Source organism: Sparus aurata, chromosome 10, assembly GCF_900880675.1.
Source record: "Sparus aurata chromosome 10, fSpaAur1.1, whole genome shotgun sequence".
NCBI classification, from domain to species: Eukaryota; Metazoa; Chordata; class Actinopteri; order Spariformes; family Sparidae; genus Sparus; species Sparus aurata.
The window spans coordinates 5,261,258-5,286,813 of NC_044196.1; the positions used below are offsets into that span (position 1 = coordinate 5,261,258).

General features: G+C 38.6%; 2 protein-coding genes across 3 annotated transcripts; both read right to left on the bottom strand.

Moving 5' to 3' along the window:
- Positions 1-333: 333 nt before the first annotated feature.
- LOC115590627 (L-amino-acid oxidase-like) lies at positions 334-22,214 on the bottom strand. Of its 2 annotated transcripts, XM_030432068.1 has the most exons (9): positions 22,149-22,214; positions 21,176-21,235; positions 20,502-20,725; positions 19,905-20,017; positions 19,524-19,725; positions 19,119-19,187; positions 18,707-18,843; positions 17,659-18,295; positions 334-1,101 (listed from the first exon to the last, which is right to left on the bottom strand). In XM_030432068.1, exons 2-9 carry the CDS (start codon positions 21,204-21,206, stop codon positions 931-933), a joined length of 1,584 nt encoding a protein of 527 aa, XP_030287928.1. In that variant the 5' UTR covers positions 21,207-21,235; positions 22,149-22,214; the 3' UTR covers positions 334-930. The 2 variants fall into 2 exon arrangements, with proteins under 2 accessions (XP_030287928.1, XP_030287929.1); XM_030432069.1 differs by lacking the exons at positions 17,659-18,295; positions 18,707-18,843; positions 19,119-19,187; ... (3 more) ...; positions 21,176-21,235; positions 22,149-22,214 and adding exons at positions 2,442-2,578; positions 2,896-2,964; positions 3,342-3,543; ... (2 more) ...; positions 6,086-6,145; positions 6,786-6,869 and having other exon boundaries at positions 334-1,741.
- Positions 8,497-14,884, bottom strand: LOC115590628 (L-amino-acid oxidase-like). Its single transcript, XM_030432070.1, has 8 exons — positions 14,826-14,884; positions 13,763-13,829; positions 12,211-12,434; positions 11,751-11,863; positions 11,245-11,446; positions 10,345-10,413; positions 10,116-10,252; positions 8,497-9,760 (listed from the first exon to the last, which is right to left on the bottom strand). Exons 2-8 carry the CDS (start codon positions 13,791-13,793, stop codon positions 8,953-8,955), a joined length of 1,584 nt encoding a protein of 527 aa, XP_030287930.1. The 5' UTR covers positions 13,794-13,829; positions 14,826-14,884; the 3' UTR covers positions 8,497-8,952.
- Positions 22,215-25,556: the final 3,342 nt, after the last annotated feature.

A 25,556-nucleotide genomic window follows, 5' to 3' on the forward strand; every position in this document is an offset into this window, starting at 1 on the left:
TACAATTTCTAACAATCAGTTATAAAACGTATTCATCTTATGTGATGTATCCACTAACATATACAAAATAAAATGTATTCTCTGACAGTGTTGTAGCTAAAAACAGCCTGTAAATAGCCCAGCGAAGATAAAATGTTCCAGTTATATGTTTGAATGGACTTAATGAAGCAGCCTACAGAGCACCTCCAGCAGAGACTTCAGCCTGCATGACAATATGTCATTTGAATAAACATCAGCCCTCAGGTCATTTGAATCCTGTCAGACGGGACGCACAGAAAAAAATTAATGATAGGTACGGGTGTCGTCACACCTTAAAGCCACAAGTGACACAAATGATTAATGAGTGGAGCTTTATTTAAAATAAATATACATTAACTGTAATTTATCAGTTTCTGTGTCATTATCAATCCACAAAATCCAAAAAACGCTTTATATCACCAGTGATGTTCATCAGCAGACTCTGACCTCGCTGAGGAAGAATAATGTTAAAGAAAATTTGCCTGACACCATCTACAAAAACATCAGTCATCTTTGACATCATGCAAAAAAGTCCTACTGCTGTCTGAGACACTAATATTTCATGCACTCTCACACAGAAGCATTCATGTATGTTATGATCAGATAGATATGAACAGCAGTTAGCAGTGTATTCGAAATGCTTGATTATCAAACACTGTGTCTAAGTTTATGAAACTGACCACTTAACATTACAATTCTTAACTGGTTATTACCCCAGATTGGCAACAAACAGGACCACTATGGTGTTGTTTTCACTAAAACGTCATATACTCAAATATTCTGGAAGGTAAACACACAAAATATACACAATACTGTTTGTGAATAGCATCAGTGTCATCTCTACTTTTGATAGCTTTAATCAGATATATCTATTACATTTTGTGAAACAGCTGGAACGGACTTATTAGAACCTTATAACTCTTCATGGTGTTTAGCTCCACCTGACTCTACATTCTCGAGCCCACCATTGTTAATATTCGTGGCCGCCCTGATGGCAGATTTCATAGATGTCTCGATCCAGGCGTGAGGGAAGGCCGTGTGTTCACCAGCGAAGTGCACTCTGCCTTCTCTTCTGAAGAGCTCCTTGGAGTACTCTAAATGTTGATAGGGTGTGAAGAGAGCGAAGGCACCCAAGCTGTAAGGATCTAAGCTCCACCTCTTTACCACCACCCCTGTGCAGAGTTCCCTGACACGCTCGCCGTGGATTTTCACCAAATCTCTCAGTGCCAACTCTTTCAAGTCTTCATCGCTCGCACCTGCAAAGAGGAGGGAGTCATCAGACCAGGTGTAGGAAGCCAGGAGGACGCCAATTTTGTCATTTTCTGGGAAACTGTGGCTGGGGTAGTAGATGAAACGAGAGGGCCCATCAGTGATGCTCTTTCCTCCTCGGATTCCATTCTCCTTCCAGAACTTCTCGCTGAAAGTTAGGATGATTTTAGTGGAGCTGTCGTAGTGGACTGCCCTCAGTGCCACCATCTTTTCGATGCGAAGAGGGGGATAAAAGTCCATGTAAAGGGCTGCTTTGGCTGTGGTTGTTACCAAGACGAAATCGGAGAGAAGGAGATGCATTGCATCAGACTGCTGATACTCAATGAATACACCTTCATTTGATTGGTTGATGCGTTTGACAATAGAGTTGAGATGAATAGAGACATCAAGTTCTTCCAGGGCTTTCTGAAAAGCTCTGGGGCGAAGGTCTGACCCACCAGTCACTTCCTTGTACCTTAATAAGAAAAGGAAAGAAGATGCTCTTATTCCTTCTTTTATGCTGTGGTTTAGTTTAAGTCATTTCCATTTACATATTAAGATGATTATCAACTGTTCAGAAGATGCAGACTGTCAGGGAAACATTGTTCGTCTCCAACTGAGATTAGTTCTATGCTGCCACTGCAAATGGGAAATAATGTCCATCATACCACAAATCTCAGATCTGATAAAGTTAACTTTGTCAACCACAGTAGTATCTTTTTTTTGGTTTTCTGTGACAACTGATATGAAAATGAATTGCAAAAACATATTGTTAGGAAATAAAATGTATAACATTTTTGATCTGCAAAGAAGTAAATAAATTCAACCCAATGGGTTTATAAAAGGATGGTCGCTGATGAAAAGATGTTCAAACCTTGCTCAAAGTGAAACTTTTGACACAGACTATTTGATGGCATTGACCTAATTTCCCTTGGATTTCAAGTGTTGGCTCTCATTTGAGAAAGCTGTTGGACTCTATTAGCCAGGCTAATAGACAAAGATGTCTAGATTGCATAACCTGCATTAACATGTTTTGGACCTCAGAGATCAAATATCACCCAGCATTCAACTAGAAATCAATATTGAAATCCTGGTTGGAGCTCACTGGGCAGTCTCTGGCAGGGGGGTTTACATAATTTGTTACACTTTGACTAATGCGAGGAGTAGGGCCTTACTGAATGTCATTACTGATGTCAGTCTGGTCATAGATCATCTCACTCAGTGCTGTGTACATTAGGCTCTGTTCATTAAGCAGATCTCCAATCATTCTGATTGCTTCTGAACTCAGATCTCCTTCTTCTATCAGATACTCCTGTTAAAGAGAAAAAGTCATGCTGTCAGAGTGGCTCAGAAATTAGTCTTAACACCTTGTTGAGACAAAATCCTTCACTGAAAGCTTCCCTGTAATTAGATTTTCCATCATGGAGCAATGAAGGTTTCAGCTACCACCTCTCTCTTCAACCAGTCCTACTTGTTGATTGTTGATGATTGGACACTGAGTTCATTAGCTGAGATTCTTTACATACAAAATGTAAATGAAAACCTTTTCCTCAAAGATAACCTTAAGCTGAAATATCAGCAATACTAGTTTACAGGTTTCTGATTTCATTAGATCAGGTTGTGTTTTACCTTCACAGAATATTTATCAAATTTTTCCAGCGCAGCCTTGCAACCATGAGCCTTCACGTAATGTTTCACCTACCGAAAAGAAAAGCGACAAGTTACAAAGTCTCTAGGAAGTCATAAAGATTATTCCATAATCTGAGCATTGGGGACCTTGAAGACATTGAAGAAAAGAGGTCCGGGAACAGACTTTTGAGTAACACCACATGTGATTCTCGTTCACTCGCATTCATGATTACCCATCAACACAAAGTAGTCTCTATTTTATGTTTTGCACCAAGACAGAAAAACTGGAAAAACAACAACAGCTATGCTGTTGTAATGTGTGGCTGTGCAACTTGTTTTTGAGTTGATCGGGACATAATGTAAAGTTTCAGGAGGATTAATCAGCAGGTTAGTCTTTTGACTCCATTACTCCTCCTTTGTTTTGTCTTTTTCTCGGTTTTACGTACCTTCTGTGTAGCTTGCTGAAGCAGCTTGTCAGCTGACATCCCTTTCTCTTGTCTTGTCACATTGTACTGCAGGATGTCAGGGTCTTCTTTCACAGTTTTTGTTGTTGTCAGTACCCGATTCACCAAGTAGAAGGTGTGATTGTCATCCATGATGAAATTATTCAGCTTGATATCCAGCTCGTCAATATAATGAAGGACAATGCTGTTGACAACAGACCATTTTCAGAGTCAATTCTACTGTTCCTATTGTATGACTTTTACAATAGCGTAACTGCTTCCCTCAGAAATTTTTGGGTTCTGTACGTTTTCCTTTTAATCTTTCATTTGAGCGATCCTTCCTTTTTATTCCACCACTGCACCAAAAAAACATTCTATCCATCCCAAAAATCAAAATGCTGTTTTTTTACTTTATCATCATATATAGTTGTCAGTTAAAAATGCTAAAGAGTTGGATGTCTCATAATTTCCTTCAACTTAACTCTGAGATAAAACTGAGATTCTTACCATCAGTCCCAATAATTCCTCAAATAGTATCATAGGCTATTTATCATATCATATTTGATCCTCTCCTGAATTTCGCCTATCGAAAGACTGGTTCATTCCTGTTTCTTTCGATTAAGACACATTTCTAGAAACAGATCAATAATACCTACTTCAGACTTAGAACACATTATTTACACATTTACCTTCTCTCATGTCAATTTCTGTCATTCACTTTTTACCTGCCTTAATCAAACTGCCCTGGCTTGACTTCAGCTTGTATAAATGCAGCAGCAAGGCTGTTAACTAGAATTGATAGACAATCCCATATCACACCGATCTTAGCTTCTCAGCACTGGTTGCCAGTTAAATTTAGAATTAATTTCAAGACTCTTTTAATTGCTTACAAGGCACTAAACGGCTTAGCCCCTGTTTACATCTCTGAACTTCTGACCCAATAAATCACTGACCGGCCTATCAGGCCATCCAGTCATCAATTACTGCATTTTATTGTTAATTTTAAAGCACTTTTTCACTTGTGTTTAGAAAATTGCTATATAGATAAAGTTTAACTTACTTACTTACTTGAGGCGGTAATCTGAGAAGTGGCATGCACATGTCTTTATGTAAATGCCAAACTTTAAAAATTGCATAAACTCACCGGTGAAAACCTGGGATCCGCATGGCTCCAAGTTCAGCATACCAGCCCTCTTTTTCATTCCTGTAGGTCTCCACCCGTCCTCCAACACGACCACTGGCCTCTAATATGGTTACCTGGATACCAAAACAGATCGATACGAATAGAGACAACTGAGGCCAGTCATGCAATTATTGATCTGTCTACTATATTATATTACTACTCTTGCTAATATATTATCATTCGTATTACTAAAGTTATGACAGGGTTTATGGGGAGTGAATATGCATCTTGCAATAATTCTTTGAACTGTACAAACTTTGAAGATGTGTGAGTTTTATCATGGACTCCATTATCAACAAGGGCCAGTAAATGTCCAAGCTCAAGAATGGATCAATAACAGCTGTCGGTGACCTGGTTTCAAACTTGGAGGCTGTAAGTTTTGTTGTTTTACTGTTTGGTCAGCCTGTTGAATCAGGTGTAAGCACGTTGCTCAGCAAATCTGCTGACTGCCAGTCCGAGGCAATGTTGGAATACTGCAGTAATGTTGTAATACTGCAGGACAGTCAAAAGAATTTGGGTGAATGTAAAGCCTCATTTGAAGCAAACTTAATGTCATGAGTTGGTCTGATGTAACTGTTTTTCCATGTTGCTCTTTGTGTCTCAGCTACAGCACAGCTAGCGTTAACTTTGTTATCATACGAAGCACATTTTGCTTTAGGATGTTTGCCAGTATGTGTGTGTGTATTGCTGCTGTGTATAGATGTTCTTTATGGGAAGTCATTTGTTTTGCAACTCTGTGTAACTTTGATGAACAGCAGTTAGCTTGCTAACATCCACCTGCTACATGTACCTTGTGTCCGGCCTCTGCCAGTAACTTGGCGGCCGTCATGCCCGCCATGCCAGCTCCGACAATAGCAACATGATAAGATGTGCTCTTGTGTGGGAGGCCTTCCTTCACCGTGTGCAGCAGCTCATCATAGTCTTTGTCGGTCAGACATGCAGCCAGAGTGTCTTTCAGGTTGAACTCATCAGCATGACTCTGGTACAGTGAGAGCACCAGCACACTGACCGCAACTAGAAACACACACAGAGAACAAAATACACACTCCAACCGGAAACCATAAAAAGACAAGTAACCTTCAGGGGTGCTTTATTGAGTGTAGTCGAGCTGAGATTCAGGTAGACAAAATCGCTCAATGGTACTCAATATTTTGCTTTTAGATTTCTATTCTAATTTTTTTTTTATCTGATATTATTATGGCAACTGCAATTATTCTATCTTTCGGACCAATAGGGATTTCATTTAAAAAAATCCTTAGTTTCTAAGTTTCCTGATTTACCAAAGTTCCTTAAATATTAAGCTCCCTCAGGCCCAATAAATGATTTAATCATGATTCATTCACTATTTATGGCAACTTTTAATCCATCTTATTGTTATCATAGACAAATGTCACATTTTGCTCTTTAGTGAGAAATAAATTGAAAGAAATGTATTGGAATTGTACCAATTGTACCAGCTCATCTTTCGTGCACCTAGTACCAACATAAATATTACAAAATGACATAAGAGGAGGATATTAGAGTGTCCAGTATCTTTAACACAATATTGCCACAAAATACTCACATAATTACTTTTCATGACACGTGGATCCATCTCAGCTTTTGAAGCTTCTCTTTATTTCGCCTTCGTGGGATGTTGATGAGGAACAGAAACAGACACAAAACTTTTTAGTGCATTGTCCGTTAAATTAACAACTCATTTAAGAAGTAGAAGGAAAGAAATGACAATGTATGCTGACAGAGATTGTCATGATAGTTATATTGGTTTCATGTTCACCAGCTGTAGCAATGAGAAGATCTGCAGTAATGACGTGGGCGACAAAGAATTTCACAGAATTTTTTCTTTCTCTACTGTTGTATGTAGGTTTATCTTCAACTGACACACCATGACTACCAGACAAATGCTATAAACACCTTTTTCATAGGTTGTTATTCACGGTAAAATAGAACAACAAGAACTTAGCAAAAAGCAGTTATACAGTATTTTAACAATAATTTCACAAGATCTTTCTATCACCATTATTATTAATGATAATTATATCAAATGAACTGAAAAAAATCCATAAAATATCATTTTTATTACAGTGTTGAGGGTTTTTAAAAGATCAAATTAAAACCTCTCAACCTCAAAAACTTCATTCATACAGCTTTCTCCACCAATGGTTAAAATTACCATTACATAATTTTCCCACAAATTTATTAACCCAAAGATCTTCTATATTACATTTTTCATTAAAGTCTCTGGTGCAAAAGTTTGAGTCTACCTGTTCCAATCGGTCTTCAGTCTGCAGACTGTTTTTCACAGAACTTTTCTGTAGCTGCTTTTATATTGTTCAACTGAGAAGGATGTCTTGGTCTTATCAAATTACACAGAATCTGATGTGGTGACGCCCTTGCTTCTTAGATTACATTTAAACAGAAATTCTCAGGAAAATGCAGGTTTACACCCATGTCAACCTGTTTTCTTGCTGGCATCAGCTTCAGCTGGCAGACACTGATAGTTTGGATGGTAGACAAATGCACATCATAACAAAAGCCAGAAACCTGACACCATGAACCACAATGTCAGTAACACGTGTTTGCTGTGGGTTTGTGGACAATGTGGAATTGTTGTTCAAGGTGTCAGGTGTATAGCAGTAACATTCATCCATTAAAATTTACTGATGACACTTACTTTCACTTAAGGTATGTATCCAATGCAGGACAGGTGGAGTATTTTCATCAGTGTTGGGGTAGTTACTTAAAAAAAAGTAATGTACACATAACATGGTATAAAAAATTACTTTTTCTTCACTTGTTTACTCCCTGTGAAAAGTAATAAATACACTAGTTGTTACATTACTTTTTTGTTATTCCATGAAAGCCAGTTTAAACAGCACTTCAAAGGTTAAAGGTGATTGAGTTGTTATTATACAGCACAGGACTGCATAACAAAATCCATGCTACGCAAATATTGAACATACAAGGTCGAAGTGAACGTAAACTTACACACTTCAGTGATTTTTGTAAATACACACTCATTCTGAATTTGATACCATCAACATGTTTCAACATGTACATACAACCTGCTTGGATCATACCACAGGTAAACAGATTCAGGTGATAGCGATAGTATCATGATTGGGTATAGAAGGGAGCATCCTGAAAAGACTCGCTGTTCACATCCAACATTTTAAGAACAATGGGCCTCATTCACCAATATCTTCTTAAGAATCTTCTTAGATTCTTTCTTAAGTTGTTCTTAAGAGGTTCCTTAAGAAAACCCTACGTCAGATTCACCAACTCGTTCGTAAGCCTCAGAATTGTTCGCAGCTGTGTTCTTACATTGATGAAAGCCGCAGGAGGAATATATATGCCATTGTTTTGCGGGCCTTGGATGGAGAAATGCCACATATAAATAGGGTGGGGGGGTTACTAATTGATGGCATATTTCCAATTTACTTGATTTATCTTAAATCATTGGCACATTTAATTAATTTTAGAATTTAAATTCTTTGTAAATTACCAAAATATGAAATGAATAAATAAATGAATAAATATGACAGAATTATCACTGTAATATTGCATTTTATTGAACTACACAAGAGAAGAAAACACAACCATGCCAACATTTCGGCACTGAAATGTGCGTAAGAGTACTCCTGAGCGTTCGTAGGATTTGTTCTTGCCTAAAAAAAAATCCTAGATAAGAAAAAATTCATGAATGCCACAATCTTCGTAAAATCTTCGTAAGTGGGACTTAAGAACAAATTTGTTCGTAAGAACGGTTCATGAATAAGGCCCAATGTTTCTCAATGCACAATCGTGGAGAATGTTGGGATTTAAGCATCTATAATCAATAATATGATTGACTCCTTCAGAGAATCTGGAGAAATCTTGTAAGATTGAAAACCTTTGACCACAAGATTGTGCAGCTTCAACTCCAAAGAAGTTGGGAGGCTGTGCCAAATAAAAACATTAAATAGAATACAATGATTTCAAAAAATATTTGGAATAATTTATTAAACTGCATACAGCACAATGAAAAGATGTTTAAATTAAAAACTACTTAACTTTATTGTGTTTTGTACATATAGACTCATTCTGTATTTGGTGCATATAACAATTTCCCTCGACGAATCGTTGATGATTATAGGAATATGTTTTAAAAAATTACTGTAACACCTAAAAGTCATCACATGAGGTCGACAAAGATCTCAGAGTGCTTCTTGTGAAGCACAACCTCTACAGGTTGGGGTGAGTAATGCTGAACACGTTTCTAAACAGCAGAGGGAAGTTTGATAACTTTATCATCAGGTTTGGAGAAACACAACTGGTGGTATTGATTTTTATCACTGACAGCTTTCCCTAAAAAAGGTTAAGAAAAAAACACAAGCTTTTTTTTTAAGATAAGAAATTCAGTCACCAAGCAAATGTGCCAATATAAAAACTCTACAACTCATGATGGTGTTTAACTCCGTCTAACTCAAAATTCTCGAGCCCACCATTGTTAATATTCATAACTGCCCTGATTGCAGATTTCATAGATGTCTCGATCCAAGCATGAGGGAAGGCCGTGTGTTCACCAGCGAAGTGCACTCTGCCTTCACTTCTGAAGAGCTCCTTGGAGTACTCTAAATGTTGATAGGGTGTGAAGAGAGCGAAGGCACCCAAGCTGTAAGGATCTAAGCTCCACTTCTTCACCACCACCCCTGTGCAGAGCTCCCTCACACGCTCACCATGGATTTTCACCAAATCTCTCAGAGCAAGCTCTTTCAAGTCTTCATCGCTCGCACCTGCGAAGAGGAGGGAGTCATCAGACCAGGTGTAGGAGGCCAGGAGGACGCCAATTTTGTCATTTTCTGGGAAACTGTGGCTGGGGTAGTAGATGTAACGAGAGGGCCCATCAGTGATGCTCTTTCCTCCTCGGATGCCATCCTCCTCCCAGAACTTATTTTTGAAGGTGAGGATGATTTTAGTGGAGCTTTCATAGTGGACTCCCCTCAAGGCCTCCATCTTTTTGATGGAGAGAGGTGGATCAAAGTCAATGAAGAGGGCTGCTTTGGCTGTGGTTGTTACCAGGACAAAATCGGCATGAAGGTCTGTCAAAGAGGACTGTTGGTCTGTCTGATATGATACAGTTACACCCTTATCTGACTGGCTGATACGCTTGACCTTAGAGTTGAGGAAGATGGGGATATCAAGGACAGAGAGGAAAGCTGTTGTTAGGAGATCCGTCCCGCCAGTCACTTCATCGTACCTTCAAAACAAACACACACATTTTTTGTTTCTTAGTTGGAAATTTTTGATTTTTCGTCACTGGCCAAACTGGATTATCAAATAGCATCCAACATCCCCAACATCCAAGCCTTTCCGAAATATGAATTCTACCCGTAATATTTTTGCTCAATCCCCTTTGCAGTTGTCATCCCTAACTCTCATTTTCAGGTTCCTCCTTGCAGCTCAGAACAGAGTTACAGAGAGAAATGGTTGAATTCTCCCCCGAATCAAATAGGGCAACCCTCCAAGAGCCTCATACTGAAATCAGTAGTCGTTGATGGTGTTTATTTGAGCAAACCCAAGAAACATAAATGTGTTAAATGAACCAATCTTACGTGGTGCTGTCGCTGACATCACTCTGGATGTAGATCATTTCAGTTAGCGCAAGGTGCATGAGGCTTTGTTCATTGAGCAGATCTCCGATCATCCTGACTGCCTCAGGACTCAAACCACCTTCTTGTTTCAGGTACTCCTGTCAAACAAACAAGTGGTGTCAACATTTGATGTTCAGTCCCTAAAAATGTAGTCTTCTGTTTTTGACTCGTGATGTTCATTTTGATTTACCTTCACAGAATAGTGGTCGTACTTCTGTAGCGCAGCGAGGCAGCCGTGTGCCTCCACTTCATCTTTCACCTACAGAAAAGATCATTTACATCCAGGTCTTAATTACAGCGGTGCCTCTGCAAACACACAATCATCCACCACCTGTTGTATACCTGTATAAACCATAATTTTAAGATACTGCAAAAAACTTTCAGTTATTGTCAATCCTGGCAGATCCTTTGCTTAGAAAAAATTTTCATACAAAATCTACTGGAACCATAACATTATATATTTGTATTTATTTAGCCAAGTTACAACTGATACAACTTACTGGGAACTACTTTATTTTTATATTGATAAACTGACATCTAAGGGGATATTACTTAAATCTGAATATGATAATAAATGTATGTTTAGAACATTATCTTTTCACCTTATTTCAGGGTTGGGCAATATATACTATATATATATATATATATATATATATATATATATATATATATATATATATATAAAACGCTAATGTGTTATCAGACTCTCCTCTTCAATTTTGGATAACGACATAAGGTTTTATGTTTTAAGTGTTGTCTTTTCCTGGGTCTAAGGACTGCATTACAGTAAAGTGATGTCATTTTGTGACCTTAGCAGTCTGTTACTTGTCTTTACCCACCTTCATTATTGATAAAAAAAAAAAAAATCAATTTTGTCAAAGTACCATTAGTCATCCCTATGACAGTGTTGCAATATAAGTATCAAGGTTTTTGGTAAAAGAATATTGTAATATTATGCCCAGTCAAGAATTTATTCAAAATATTGATGTATCATGTATCAAAATATTGAGATACTATTTCAAAGCTATACCACCCAACCCAACCTCACCATGTGCTGTATCAATCCTTCCTCTCTTTGTATATACTGTACCTTCTTCAAAGCTTGCTGTAGCAGCTGGTCTGGTGTCTTCCCCCTCTCGCTTTTCCGTAGCTTATACTTCAGGATGGCAGGGTTTTCCTTCACTGCGTATGTCCTTTTCCGTAGCCCATGGACCAGGTAAAAGCTGTTTATGTCTTCCATAACAAATTTATTCAGCTTGACCCCGAGATCTTGGGCAAACCAGCGGACAATCCTGTAAAAAGATGGGGTTATAAATATGGGAGTCAAAAAATTGAAGCGAAGTAAGGGTTGTTTGTGCAACTACTGGAGTGCCCTTGTGAACGAAGCTTAAAATGTATCTGAAGATGTTATGTGTTGATGTTGAAACTTAAGTTAAGTAATGTAAATGATTCAGTAGCACATAGATTGTAAGACTGTTTATAATGGGCCTATCAAGACAACACAACATATTTAGCCAACGCTAACAAGAGCTAATCACTGTGACAGACATTCCTTTGTGTACAATACTCCCACATTTATGACACATTTTTACTCACTGGTGATAACTTGGGATCCTCATAGCTCCCATTTCAGCATACCAGCCCCCTGTTTCATTCCTGTAGGTCTCCACCCGTCCTCCAACACGACCGCTAGCCTCTAGTATGGTTACCTTTTAAATAAGAAGTGCTTTACCATAGGAGTCTGCTTTGTGATGACAAAAACCCCCTTATGCATATCTAAAACCTTAACAGTCCATGTTAAAACAGTGTCATCTGCATAAAAATCTTTGGGGAAGTGGAGATGATACTGTTTATATGATGAATAAAAGAGGACCAAGAATGGACCCTTGTGCTATACCTGCACCAACATTAAGGGGGCTTGCTTTTGAGAGAGTCATAAAACCACAACTGTTATGATATAAGCCTGTGATTTGTGGAGGCTTCAAATCTTTCAGCCTCTTTAATAGTTGTTCTGCCACTTGGTGGCGAACAAAGCGATTAAAGTAGTTTCTTGTACCTTGTGTCCTGCATCTTGCAGTAACTTGGCAGCTGTCAGTCCAGCCACACCTGCACCGACAATAACGACATGATGAGATGTATTCACGCGTGGAAGGCCAGTCTTCACCGTGTGCAGGAGCTTTTTGTAGTCTTTGTCCTCCAGACAGTCTTCCAGATGTTCCTTCAGACTGACAGCTGTTGTGTTGCTGCAGTACAGTGTGAGCAGCAGCACACTTACACCAACTGGAAACACACACAGTGGTCACTTTAACAGGTAATTCAAGAGACATTTAAAAAGACCTGAAGAGCCAAAGTCAGGCTGAATAATTGTAAATCTGAGTGCGAGACTGAGAAAAATAACTGCCTATTGTATTAAAATGTCACGTCACATGACATCATGTCCAGTCTAGCCTCTTCTCCACTAGGTTCTCAAACTCAATGAATCTCCAATTCACCATTTCTTTCTCAGCCCACCAACACTCTCTCAGACATATATGAACAAACTGCGACCCCTCAATGAGTAGGTGATGACATTTAACTCTAGGCCTCATGGGAAATTGGGTTCATTAGTGCAGCTTATATCCAGAAATACTGATTAAACAATGATCAGTGTTGTACAATTATTTAGTTATCCATGTAGTGAGTATTTGTTTAAAAGTATCAATACTTAAATATCAAAAGCACAAGTAAGAGTTAATTAAACATATATTTAGATGTATGACCACTAAGTTGATTTCTAGATAAAATATTCTTCCTTTTTTTCTGATTTTCAGAATCAGTGATTTTTCTTGTTCAACTGCCAATAAAATACATCTGTTAAAATGTGCTGTTCTTTGGCTCTGCTGCAGCATGAATTAGGCAAGTGACTTATGAATTAATTGGCAAAAGTACAATATTTTTCTCAAAACTTTGGAACTTGGTACTTAATGTACAGATGAGAGGAGTTATCTTAAAAGAAACGCTCTGTTAAAACAAAAATACATATTGATTTATTTTTCATGGTAACTCAATTCTACATATATGCTTCCCTGAAGACTAATTTCACATTTTTTACAGTAGGCATATTCCAACATTTGAACACATGAAGGATTTCAGTTCCAAAAATCATTCCTAGTCAACAGGTCAAATCAGACTTCTTCTACTCAGCTTGTGGCATTTATTCCCATAAAGTCCAAAAAATACTTCCCTTTTCTAATTTCATCATGTAGTGATTCAAGTGGAAATGCACTCATGTAAACACTGTACTCAAAAGCAGAATGAGGTACAGCTGCCATTTCTTGTGTGACTCAAAACATCAGATGAGTATTGAGGAAGTGACAGCAGCAAAGTATGCTTGTGCAGCACATATTTGAGAGGAAAGTGTCATTACATAAAAAGACTAAAACAAAATCAAAACAAATTTAACCTTTAAACTTCCACATATCAGTAAGTGAAATATCAACATCGCTGTAGGCAGGCCTGATGATTTTCCAAAGTTTTTTGCACAGAGTTTTGGAATTGTAAAGGATTGGTGCTCTCACTGCTTTGTCTATGTATAAAAGTATATCATAATATTGCTTTAAAATACTCACATAATTTCCACCTCATGGCATGTAAATCCATCCAGGTATATGGTAAGTAAGCTTGTCTTTTTCAAGTCTTCATGGTGTGGTCGAGGAGGAAAGAAAAGATGTTTAAATCCTGGAAAGGAGTTTGATCTTCGACAGCAAAAGTATGCATGTATGTATGTATGCATGTATGTATGTTACACAACAGTTTTTTTGGCTTTTAGCTTATGATTTATTTAAAGTGCCACAGTGAAATATAATAAATAATATAAATACACATTTCCGTTTATATTTATGTGAATTTTCATTTACATTAATAATTCTTTTGCGTCATTTGTGCTTGCTGATGCTGATGTTATTTTTGTTACATATTTCAATTTGAACAGCCCAGAGGAAACGAAAATTGGAAAAGAGAACTCAGTAGTGTCTCATTCATTTCTCCTAGACAACTATGAGATCTCTGTGAGACCAAAGTGAGGCTGTGGCTGATTTCTCCTGTTTCTCAATTGTTTCTCCTGAGAAACAGGTGCAGAAAATCTCAACTTGGGCTCCCTGTGAGTTTCAAAGGAGATCTCATCAAGCTCTCAATGAAGTTTTAGAATGTCTCCCCAGTGCTGCAATGGAGCAAGGTTTAAGTGGTAAAGTCTCAAGTCTCACCTATTGCTCCTAAGGAATTTTAGGAGAAACAAATGAGAAATGTTTGAGACCAAAAAAGACTGCAACGTGACTGAAATGAGAACTCTCATTGAGCTCCTTTACGGCTCCATGCCATAAAGGAGCAAGCTATAAGCAGTAAAATGTTCCTCTGGGAGTACTTGAGTTAATGATTTTTTTCCCTAGGACATTACTGTGTTGAACAATAGGAACATTCTGGTACAATGAAAAAAAAAAATGGAATGGTCTTCAACATATGAAAGATAGAACTTTACACCACAGTCTGGTTTAAGTCAATGTTGTATAGCCTATGTCATGTTTTGCAAAGTTGCAAATGCCTTTTATAAGAAGCATAACATATATTACAGATCATTTGTTATGCTGTTCTATTCATAATGACAATTCAATATAGTATGATATGATAAATTCTTACCTGTCAAGGTCCTGAAACAACAGCATCTGATGTTACACTGAGCAGAGCAGCTTTTATACAACCTACTCTGCCCAAATTACTGGATATTTAGCTGGAAAGCCTGATCTCAAATGGACGTGACTTCCTAAATGTTTGGTTTTCAGTTTCAGTTTTTCACCAGCTCTTGCAATCAGGTGACCTGCAATAACCTTCTCAGGTCTCATGACCACAATGAAAATTTTATATTACTCAACAGCACATAACACACTACAATGAGGAAATGTAAGGATTTTCATTTTTTTAACCCGCCATCCATTTCGGATTGAATTGGCTAACCACATGTGACCTGACAGTCAGATGTTTTGGCTGTGACTCATAGTGGTAACTGGGTTAGCTTTTAAAGAAGTCTGGAAAATACGCAAACTTTTAGCTCTACCACAGTGTATCTTGATGTTCATATGACACATTTATCTACATGTTGTAAATGTCTTGGTCAGCTCTTGGGAGGACTATACTTAGGCGCCATTTGGAGGGTACAAAAAAAGGCTGTTTTTCTCAAGGAAACATGAAGTTAAATCCCATTCCATTCTTTGTCATCGTTTACAGAGAAGCGAACAAAAGCTCCTTGACAGGAAATTTTCTTGCATGGTTCATGTAAGCCCAGGACAGTGAGGCCTTGCAGTGGTTGCTTTAAACAGCAGGAAAAATCATCTAATTCTCATCAGTGACATCGCTGAAGTGTTGTGTGTTTCTGCAGGGACCCCAAAGGATACTTAAAGACAACACCCAGCCCAGTTACAGTCTGTCCACCCTGCTGAGACACCAGAGCACTATCTTCCTCAGGTTGTGAGGCTCCTGAACTCCTCCTCCGCACTGATACAAATTGTTTATATTTCTGACTTGAATATTATAGTCATTTATTAATTAGTCTGTATTGGTTTTGTTTTTTTGTGTTTAGGTAGTTTTGGGCATTTCAAACAGAAAAATATTTATACAATTTTGGTTAGTGTAATGGGTCATTGCCGGCCCAAGCCTTTTGGGGGGCCTAAGCAGAGTTTGATTTGGCCCCTCCCGGCACCGCGGAGTCTGTGCTTGACATTTATTGACACAAATGTCACACTGTAATGTTACATTATAAATTGTATTTATACAGTGACAGATTATGAACTACTGTCCCCCTGGGCACAAATGCATAAGGACCACCCACCCCCTACGTTATTTGTATGAAAGGGGGTGCAAATGGGAGAAAGGGGTTCTGGGGATCCTCCCCGAGAAAATGCTGAAGTTGGTAGTTGTGATTTCCTGTATTCTGGTGCCTTTGGGATGACCAGTTGGAGATTCCTAGCCTTTTGCTTTTTGACCTATTGAGGTAGTGACATCATGCAACGACTTTGGCTTCAGGGCCTGCATGACTCAAATAATGGCAGACACAGCAGTTGTAGGCAGGTATTTTGATCATGAAATCAGAATCATCTTGTCTTGAATTATTCATTAATTTATGTTACTTGTTTAATGTCTTTAATATGTAAAAAAAAATATAATAATAATATATATATTTATTTATTTTTTTTTCCATGGGGCCCCTGTTGGCCAGGGGGGCCCAAGCAGCCACCTAGTTCGCTTTTGCCTCGGGCCAGCTCTGATAATGACAATGTGATTAATCTTAAATCCTGTATTCTACACATAGATCCAAAAATCACATATAAATCCAGTACTCGGGGTACTCCAGTTTTCTCCTATTAATCATCCTGTCAGTGTCCTGAAAAAAAGGTGTAGGATTTAATTACTTAGGATGGGTTACATGTAGTGAACTATTTTCCCAATGTGAATGAATGAAGGATAACTTACTGGTAACTTATACATACAGAGATGCTAACGTTAGATATGGTATGGCAAAATGTGGACAAAATGAAATTGGACTCATTTCAGCCACATGTTGTCATTGAAAGTGCATGAAAACTAGGCAGTAAAGGAGTAATGGTTTAAATGGTAAACTGAGAGATAATATGCACATTACATAATTTGTAAAATGATTAATGGTTTAAACGATCTATCATCGTTTTTTGTAGTTCGACTTAACACTGGGTGTAGCAAAACTACCATCACTATCTCTTATTAACTATCCAAATAAAGCATTAATTTTTAACTGCAGCCATCTGAATCAAGTAGATACAGCCACAAGTTTGAGAGATGTGTCAAACATACCTGTGTCCTTTGATTATGTATGATACAGAAGTGTTGGTGTAGAAATAAAACCGAGGCAAGAAGAAAAGGAATTAATTATTGGAGGGTCAGTTTGCAGCAGAATGTCTTGGGTTCAAACCCAGTGGCTGGCTGGGCCCTTTGTGCTAAAAGTTTACAGGTTAGCTCAGATGCCGACTCTTACATATATTTGGAATACTTTTTTGTGTAACAATGAAAGAAATAATTCATATTTTTTTTAATTAAAGTTTATTAATTCATTTTTAAGGGACAAGCACAGAGAAACATTGACAATTACATAAGCAGTGTTCAATAAGCTACACATATGTAGCCCAAGCTAATTTCCGAAAGCAGTGCCATACAGGTTTTATTTGTATTATGTTATATTCTCTGAAAGGCGTATTTCAATATATATTTCTTTGGCATTAGTTAGACTTATTGTACCTGTATTGTCTTTATTAAAACCATCATTCTCTAGGCCCTAGAGCTCATCTCGTGCCAGACCTTCAGCTGACCCTGAATGCAAGAGCACCACATTGCTAATATTCCTAGCCGCCCTGATTGCAGATTTCATAGATGTCTCGATCCAAGCATGAGGGAAGGCCGTGTGTTCACCAGCGAAGTGCACTCTGCCTTCACTATTAAATAGCTCCTTGGAGTACTCTAAATGTTGATAGGGTGTGAAGAGAGCGAAGGCACCCAAGCTGTAAGGATCTAAGCTCCACTTCTTTACCACCACCCCTGTGCAGAGCTCCCTCACACGCTCGCCGTGGATTTTCACCAAGTCTCTCAGGGCAAGCTCTTTCAAGTCTTCATCGCTTGCACCTGCGAAAAGTAGGGAGTCATCAGACCAGGTGTAGGAAGCCAGGAGGACGCCAATTTTGTCATTTTCTGGGAAACTGTGGCTGGGGTAGTAGATGAAACGAGAGGGCCCATCAGTGATGCTCTTCCCTCCTCGGATGCCGTCCTCCTCCCAGAACTTATTTTTGAAGGTGAGAATGATTTTAGTGGAGCTGTCGTAGTGGACTGCCCTCAGGGCTTCCATCTTTTTGATGGAGAGAGGTGGATCAAAGTCAATGAAGAGGGCTGCTTTGGCTGTGGTTGTTACCAGGACAAAATCGCCATGAAGGTCTGTCAAAGAGGACTGTTGGTCTGTCTGATATGATACAGTTACACCCTTATCTGACTGGCTGATGCGCTTGACCTTAGAGTTGAGGAGAATAGGGACATCAAGGTCATCGAGAAAAGCCATCGGGAGAAGGTCCGACCCACCAGTCACTTCATAATACCTTTAAAACAGAAAGAAAAATAAATGCTCTTATTGCATGCCTTCTTATAGAGAGAGGGGGCAGATTTACTGTGTATCCATATGCTCTGGTTAAAAGATATTTAGATGACGATATGTTGTTTAGAAGATCCAGACTAGGGGACCAACCCACAATTATTCATGTCTATTGAGATTAGGTTTGTACTGCTATTGCTGTTGGATGTGTATCAGGTCATATACAGATAACATGGAAATCAAAACTGGTAAATGCAAACATATAGAGTTGTATCATCTGCAAATAAGTGAATAACTTAATTTCCTAGACCTTTCATGATGACTTTGGTTTTCATCAAAGCCAGGGATTTCATAATATGTAACTCGACCATGTGAAAGAAATCTGTAATAATTGACATAGAGGAATGTAGGGCCTTACGTAACATTGTCATTGATGTCAGCCTCGTCATAGATCATCTCAGTCAGCGCTGTGTACATTAGGCTCTGTTCGTTCAGGAGGTCTCCAATCATTCTCAGTGCCTCTGAGCTCAAACCTCCTTCTTCTTTTAGATACTCCTGTTCAGCAGACAAAGTCATGCTTTGAAGGCTCAAAATTCATTAAAACATGGGAGTTATGTAGTTAGGTAGTGAGGAGTATGTGTATATATGTATCCCACCACCTAATGGGAAGTTTCAGCAACCACTTGTCAGCCTTGCATTCTTTGTTCTCACCAAGTTCATAATTGTTTGCCAATTTTGGAAATATTTAACTTATATAAAAACTGCTGGGGAAAATAATACCTTTAACCCACTTACTTTTATCTAATTTTATTGATCATTTTATGTTTTACCTTCACAGAATAATGGTCGTATTTCTTCAGTGCAGCCTTGCAACCATGAGTCTCCACCTCATCTTTCACCTACAAAAACAGTAGAGAGTAAAAGGTCACTTCTATGGATGAAGGTAATTGAATAATCTGTTGAGTTGATGCAGTTATCATCAGTGCTTGTCAAGGGCTATCTTTATGTATTGAACCAAGAATATGTAACTCAACTGTTGAGTCACTGAGTCAAATACATTTGCTGGATTTGTGTGAAATAATTGTCTGTGATAGCTCAGGTGTCCTGTGTTAGTTTGTGTAACTTTCTTGTGATTACCAGGCATTCAGTTTCAGAATGTCCAAAACAGCAACTTAATTGTTATTTGGTCAAGGGCCTTTGATTCCATTCCTCACTCCATACCTTTGTTTACATACCTTTTTCAAAGCTTGCTGTACCAACTTGTCGGCTGACTTTCCTTTCTCACTTGTTGACACGTTGTACTTCAGGGAGTCTGGGTTTGCTTGCACTGTGTATGTCCTCTTCTTGATCCCGTTAACCGAGTAAAAGGTGTTTGGGTCATACATGCTGAAGTCTTTAAGCTTGACCCCAAGCTTTTGGGCAAACCAGAGGACGATGCTGTTAGCAGAGGAGGTTATGGTGGAAGTGTTAGCTTGCGACTGCACTTACTTATGCTAAGTTATGTATAGCACTAAGCTAAGAATATGTAGTGTTCAAAAGCCCTTTAGAGGTGAAAGGGATTCATGCACATGTTTATATGTTAAATGCTACATTTAAAAAAAATGACATAAACTCACCTGTGATTACTTGGGATCCTCATGGCTCCCAGTTCAGCATACCAGCCCTCTTTCTCATTCCTGTAGGTCTCCACCCGTCCTCCAACACGACCACTAGCCTCTAATATGGTTACCTGGATACAAAAACAGATCAACAAAGTGAGGCCATCCGTGGAATGATTCAAAGGCTCTTCAAAGTAGGAGCACTTCTATTTTTAATGTTCCAACAACATATTATTGCTCTAGCCTTTCCCACTGCTGTTGGTACATCTACTACTACGGCTTCAATGACCACGATAGCTACACAAAACACAAACTACATAAACTACCACTACTACTACTACTGCCAAAATAGCTGCTCAAATCAATGCTGCCACTGCTACTACTGCAATAAAATTACTACAATATTACTGCTGGCTATTGCTGGGGAAAGCTATTCGGTGGACATCTTTTGAAAGTTCGACAAAGACATTGATTTAAAGTCTTTGTACATGTTTTGCTCAGTGGCTTACACACTATCATAGTTACAGGGGTTGGGATGAGCTGAACAGAGCTGTGCAGCTTTGTTTATTTTTCCTTCATAATACCATACATAGCACATCGACCTGTTGCTTGTACCTTGTGTCCTGCGTCTTGCAGTAGTTGGGCAGCTGTCAGTCCAGCCATGCCAGCTCCAACAATAACAACATGATGAGATGTGTTTGTGTGTGGGAGGCCGTTCTGGGCCATGTACAGCAGCTCTGTGTAGTCTTTGTCCTTCAGACAGTCAGCCAGATGTTCCCTCATGCTGAGAGAGGCAGTATGGCCGGGGGACAGTGTGAGCAGCAGCACACTGACAGCAACTGGGAACGCACATGGAGGGAAAAATACTCTATACAGGGAACTTCAATTTCAATATTTTGCTCTTCGTTACAGCATCAATTTACTGGAAAATGTAGTAAATGTCCCAGACAGTCCCAGACAGTGATACGTTCTGAAAGTTAAGAAAGTTCTGCTTTTTTAGCGCAAGATTGACATTGTGGCACAGTATCAATCTTCGACTTAAAAAGCAGAACTTTCTTCAAAGGGTCTGAGTTGCTGACAAGGAATAAATCAAGGAAGTGATAAGAGGAAATAAGCAATTTCAGTATATTAAACTGTCTGACCGCAGCTTCATTCATATAATTCCCAAACTCACAGTGGGAGCTGATTGGTCAAACTACCTTTGGGACTTAATAACTCATATATTGTGATTAATATCAAAAATAAGGTTAAATTGACAATTGCAATGTTAAGGCTTGAAAAAAACTCACATAATTTCCATCTTGTCCCTGTCAGATCCATCACGGTAACTAAGTGTGTCTTCTTTTGCTCTTTGGTCAGGAAGGAATCAAGTGAAAGAAACAAAAATCATTACACATCATGTTTCAATCCTGGAAAATCCGTAACTTCTCTTTCTGACAAAACTGCATCGTCATCGACATTCGAGGCAAAAACACGATCATTTAATTTGCCTTTTCATTCACTTGTCGGGATTGAGCTATATTTCTTCCATAACATGTTTTCGTTCAAACTAGTGTAAAGCAAATGCACAAAATACACAGTTTTAAATTAGACAAACTGGCACATATAATTATATAACCTTACTTGCGTCTGTAAACATAAAATAACAGAAAACTTGCAATACAGATAATAATTGTGTCAATGTAAGTAATCAGCTGAGGAAGTTTCATGGTGATATCTGTTAGTTAAAATCTTACAGCTTTCATAATTTTTTTGGAATATGCAAATGTTTTTTTCTTGGACCCTGAGCCAGAAATCTCTACTCCAGTCGTACTCACACACTAGCCTTTCCAGTTTAGGTCTATTCTCTAAAGGTTTCTACAGATCATTCACAGCCTGATTCATAAAACATTTTACTCCTACAAAATGTCAAAGATTTTTTATTTTTTTTTTGGCTGTTGACAGTATTTTCTGATTTATGGAGTTATATAAAGAGATATCCAAAATGTTCTCTGTAAAAACAATTGACTCTAACATGTCAACAAATCAAACAAGATTTTGAATCTGATGTTCAGATTTCTGTTCTGGGAATTCAAGTACATTTGTGGATTTTTAATGAGATAATGAGCATCTGCTCATTTAAACATAAAATATCAGTTCAACAACATAACATATTTTTAAAAGAATATAATATAATATAATATACTAAGCTGTATGTTAAATACAGAACATTTTATGCTTATAAATATTAAGATTAAAAAAAGTTAAATTACAGATTCTTACCCTTTGAAAAGTCTAAATGTTGGCATCTGCTGTTAGAGCAACCTGAAGGGAGATCGTGGGCACTTAAATACTTTGATTTGGTGCTGGGGTTTTGGATACACACAATCAGGTGATCCAGAAATACCAGTTACTGAAAAAATAAAAGGAAAGAACTGAAAGGAGGAAATAAAAAAAGCACGATTTTGGTCATTGATTCATCTTGGACTCACCACGTGATTGTCATTCACTCGTGGTCAAATTCCCAGAGGAAGGTGTGGCACTGACATTTCTGCTTTCCAGAGAGACACTTTCAGTTTGACCAACATGTGGTGGTTGTTTTAAAGTGTAATCTTGAGGTCTGATAAATTCATTTCAAAAGACCATATTACAGTAACTCCACAGTAGGAAACCCCTGCATCACGCGCTAACTTACATACATGTGACTGTTTTTTTTTCATTTTTCCTGATGTTATTTCTCAGTCATTGATAATCCTTTTACTGTTGGGCCACAGACTTAATAATAGCAAAGCAAGATAATACATTAAAAAAAGATGATGGAAATAAATCAGTCCAACATGTTTGACTATATATATCTCTAAAAGTGTTACAGTCACGGCTGAAAATAACAACATAAATGAACAAGTTAACTGATGTCATTAATCTCCACAACCCAAATCAGAGGCCAGTTTTTGCCTGAGGATGACAGCATTGTTGCAACAGCATGATGTCTCAGTGATCCATGATTATTGGTTTGAGATGGGAACCAGTGGCGCTAACTAGCATGCTAACTGATAGTTAATGTGTTCTCCAAGAGCTTAACTAACCCCTTCAATAAAGTGTAGTAATACTACACAATGACCAGAACAGATATTGCTAGATAAGTCAAATCTGATTGTTTCTTCATGTTGTTTGATTAGGTTGAATTTTTCTATTTACGCCCTGTTCATGGTTAGAAAACACAGAGCCGGCCCTGGGCAGTATAGGCAAATGCTAGGGGCGCCCTCATCCAGGTGGGGTGCCGAAAATGGGGGGGAGAAAAAAATTAATATTAATGAAAAAATACAAAAATATATATTTGTCACCACTGCCATTACTACTATTATTTCGAAATATTATATAAGCCCACAGCAACATAATGTCATAAGAAAGACTATTAAATAACTGAGAGGCCTTTTTTCTGGTTCTTGGCTCGTTGCACTGTACCTGTCCTCTGTGAGGGGGCGGGTCGAGAGGCGAGCTGCCTGAATCTGACCGGACCGAGGACCCAAGACCCAGAGAGAGATTTACTGATACTGTAGCGGAACCACAAGGTCCAAACCATCTGGCGCTCAGTGAAAGAAACAAAGGAAAGAGGAGGAAGAAAAACATGAAGAAGATACAGGTACACTAACTTCAATGTGATGACCCGAATGAAATTAATAGTTTAATGCATCGTTAACAACATCATTGTTGGAGCAGAGTGTTAGCTTGCTAGCTTACTTCGGATGATAGCAGCATTGTTTAATAATAATTTAATATTTAATTTAATTTTTTTATTTTATTTAATTTAATAATATTTAATACATGTTTAATAATCAATACATAGCTGAGTCGATGTGTGTTAATGTTACTCTACCTTAAATTCATCAGGGACGTTTGGAAAGTTAACGTTCGGCCTGTTCAGGTGTGTCAGTTATATGCTATTAGTTTTCCATCCCTCTTGTAACAGTTGTAAGCCTTTGGTTTATTGTGACACAGTTTATGTTTGTTAAAGTTTACATCAGTGTTAAAGTGTATTACTGTTAATACTCCACACCTCAGCTTTCCCATATCATTCATAGGCAAAATATATATACACACTGCATGTGTACTCTGGTTAGACTGAATTGCATTGCAATGACAATAAAGTTGAATGAATCTCATCACATTTTCATTATTAGTCTATATTAGTCTTATGTGTAGCACACATCAAGCATCTGTTTTGTTTTTATTAAAATTTAACATGCAGTGGTCACATATACTTCTCTTCTCTCAGATGCACTCTTAACACATTTCACCACCAGCAGCCCAGTGACACAGCATCAGGTGCTCCTGTCCTCTACCTCAGCACAGCAGAGAGACACAGCATCAGGTGCTCCTGTCCTCTACCTCAGCACAGCATCAGGTGCTCCTGTCCTCTACCTCAGCACAGCAGAGAGACACAGCATCAGGTGCTCCTGTCCTCTACCTCAGCACAGCAGAGAGACACAGCATCAGGTGCTCCTGTCCTCTACCTCAGCACAGCAGAGAGACACAGCATCAGGTGCTCCTGTCCTCTACCTCAGCACAGCAGAGAGACACAGCATCAGGTGCTCCTGTCCTCTACCTCAGCACAGCAGAGAGACACAGCATCAGGTGCTCCTGTCCTCTACCTCAGCACAGCAGAGAGACACAGCATCAGGTGCTCCTGTCTTCTACCTCAGCACAGCAGAGAGACACAGCATCAAGTGCTCCTGTCCTCTACCTCAGCACAGCAGAGAGACACAGCATCAGGTGCTCCTGTCCTCTACCTCAGCACAGCAGAGAGACACAGCATCAGGTGCTCCTGTCCTCTACCTCAGCACAGCAGAGTGACACAGCATCAGGTGCTCCTGTCCTCTACCTCAGCACAGCAGAGTGACACAGCATCAGGTGCTCCTGTCCTCTACCTCAGCACAGCACAGTGACACAGCATCAGGTGCTCCTGTCCTCTACCTCAGCACAGCACAGTGACACAGCATCAGGACTAAAGGCTGACTGGACATCTCTTCTAACTGACAAAGTGAGATGGGAGTAAGTTCACAGTTAGTTCAAATAAAAAACAGTTACACATTTCCCAAAAACAAAGATAGGAGAGTGTCAACATGACTTTTGTAACAGAGTCTTAGTCAATGCTGAAAAAATCAAAAGAAGCTGTACTCAAACAGAAATGATAGCTTGCACTGCTTCTGCTGCTAAATGTTTCCTTTAAAAGAATACAGACTTAATAATGAAGGACTAAAGGAGTGGAACAATGCAAGCCATTTGCTGAAGGTTCATGAGGATAGCCAGGAGCACAATACCCACATGGCAACATGAAAGGAGTCGGAGGTTGCTTTGCAAAGCGGCTGACAATATATAAGCGAGAGATGGCACTCTGAGGCTGAGAGATAATATGTTTGGACAATGCCTTATTAAGATTGTATTTTTATCACTTGTTTCTTTCCTCAGTTTTTATTTGGCATGATATTTTTGACATAAAAGAAATAAAATCTTGAATACATAAATGCAGTTTCTGTGTGAGTGTATGAACATTGATTGTGAAATTGACTGCGATGCAAGAGGGCGTCGGCTAAGATCTTGCCTAGGGCACCAAATTGCTCAGGACCGGCATTGAGAACACATCATGGTTTGCCTTTGAACTAGGTTAACTTGTAAAAATAGGGTATAATA

Bases quoted from the DNA above. Each gene is read 5' to 3' on its own strand.
- LOC115590628 (XM_030432070.1), bottom strand. From the start codon at position 13,793: ATGGATTTACATGCCATGAGGTGGAAATTAT. The intron at 11,864-12,210 runs GTACAAGAAACT...CTTATTTAAAAG, and splicing joins TGCAAGATGCAGGACACAAG to GTAACCATACTAGAGGCTAG. The intron at 10,414-11,244 runs GTACAGTATATA...TCTTTTCTGTAG, and splicing joins TACAGCAAGCTTTGAAGAAG to GTGAAAGATGAAGTGGAGGC.
- LOC115590627 (XM_030432068.1), bottom strand. From the start codon at position 21,206: ATGGATCTGACAGGGACAAGATGGAAATTAT. The intron at 20,018-20,501 runs GTACAAGCAACA...TTTTGTATCCAG, and splicing joins TGCAAGACGCAGGACACAAG to GTAACCATATTAGAGGCTAG. The intron at 1,102-17,658 runs GAGCTATTTAAT...GAGTACTCCAAG, and splicing joins AACATTTAGAGTACTCCAAG to GAGCTCTTCAGAAGAGAAGG.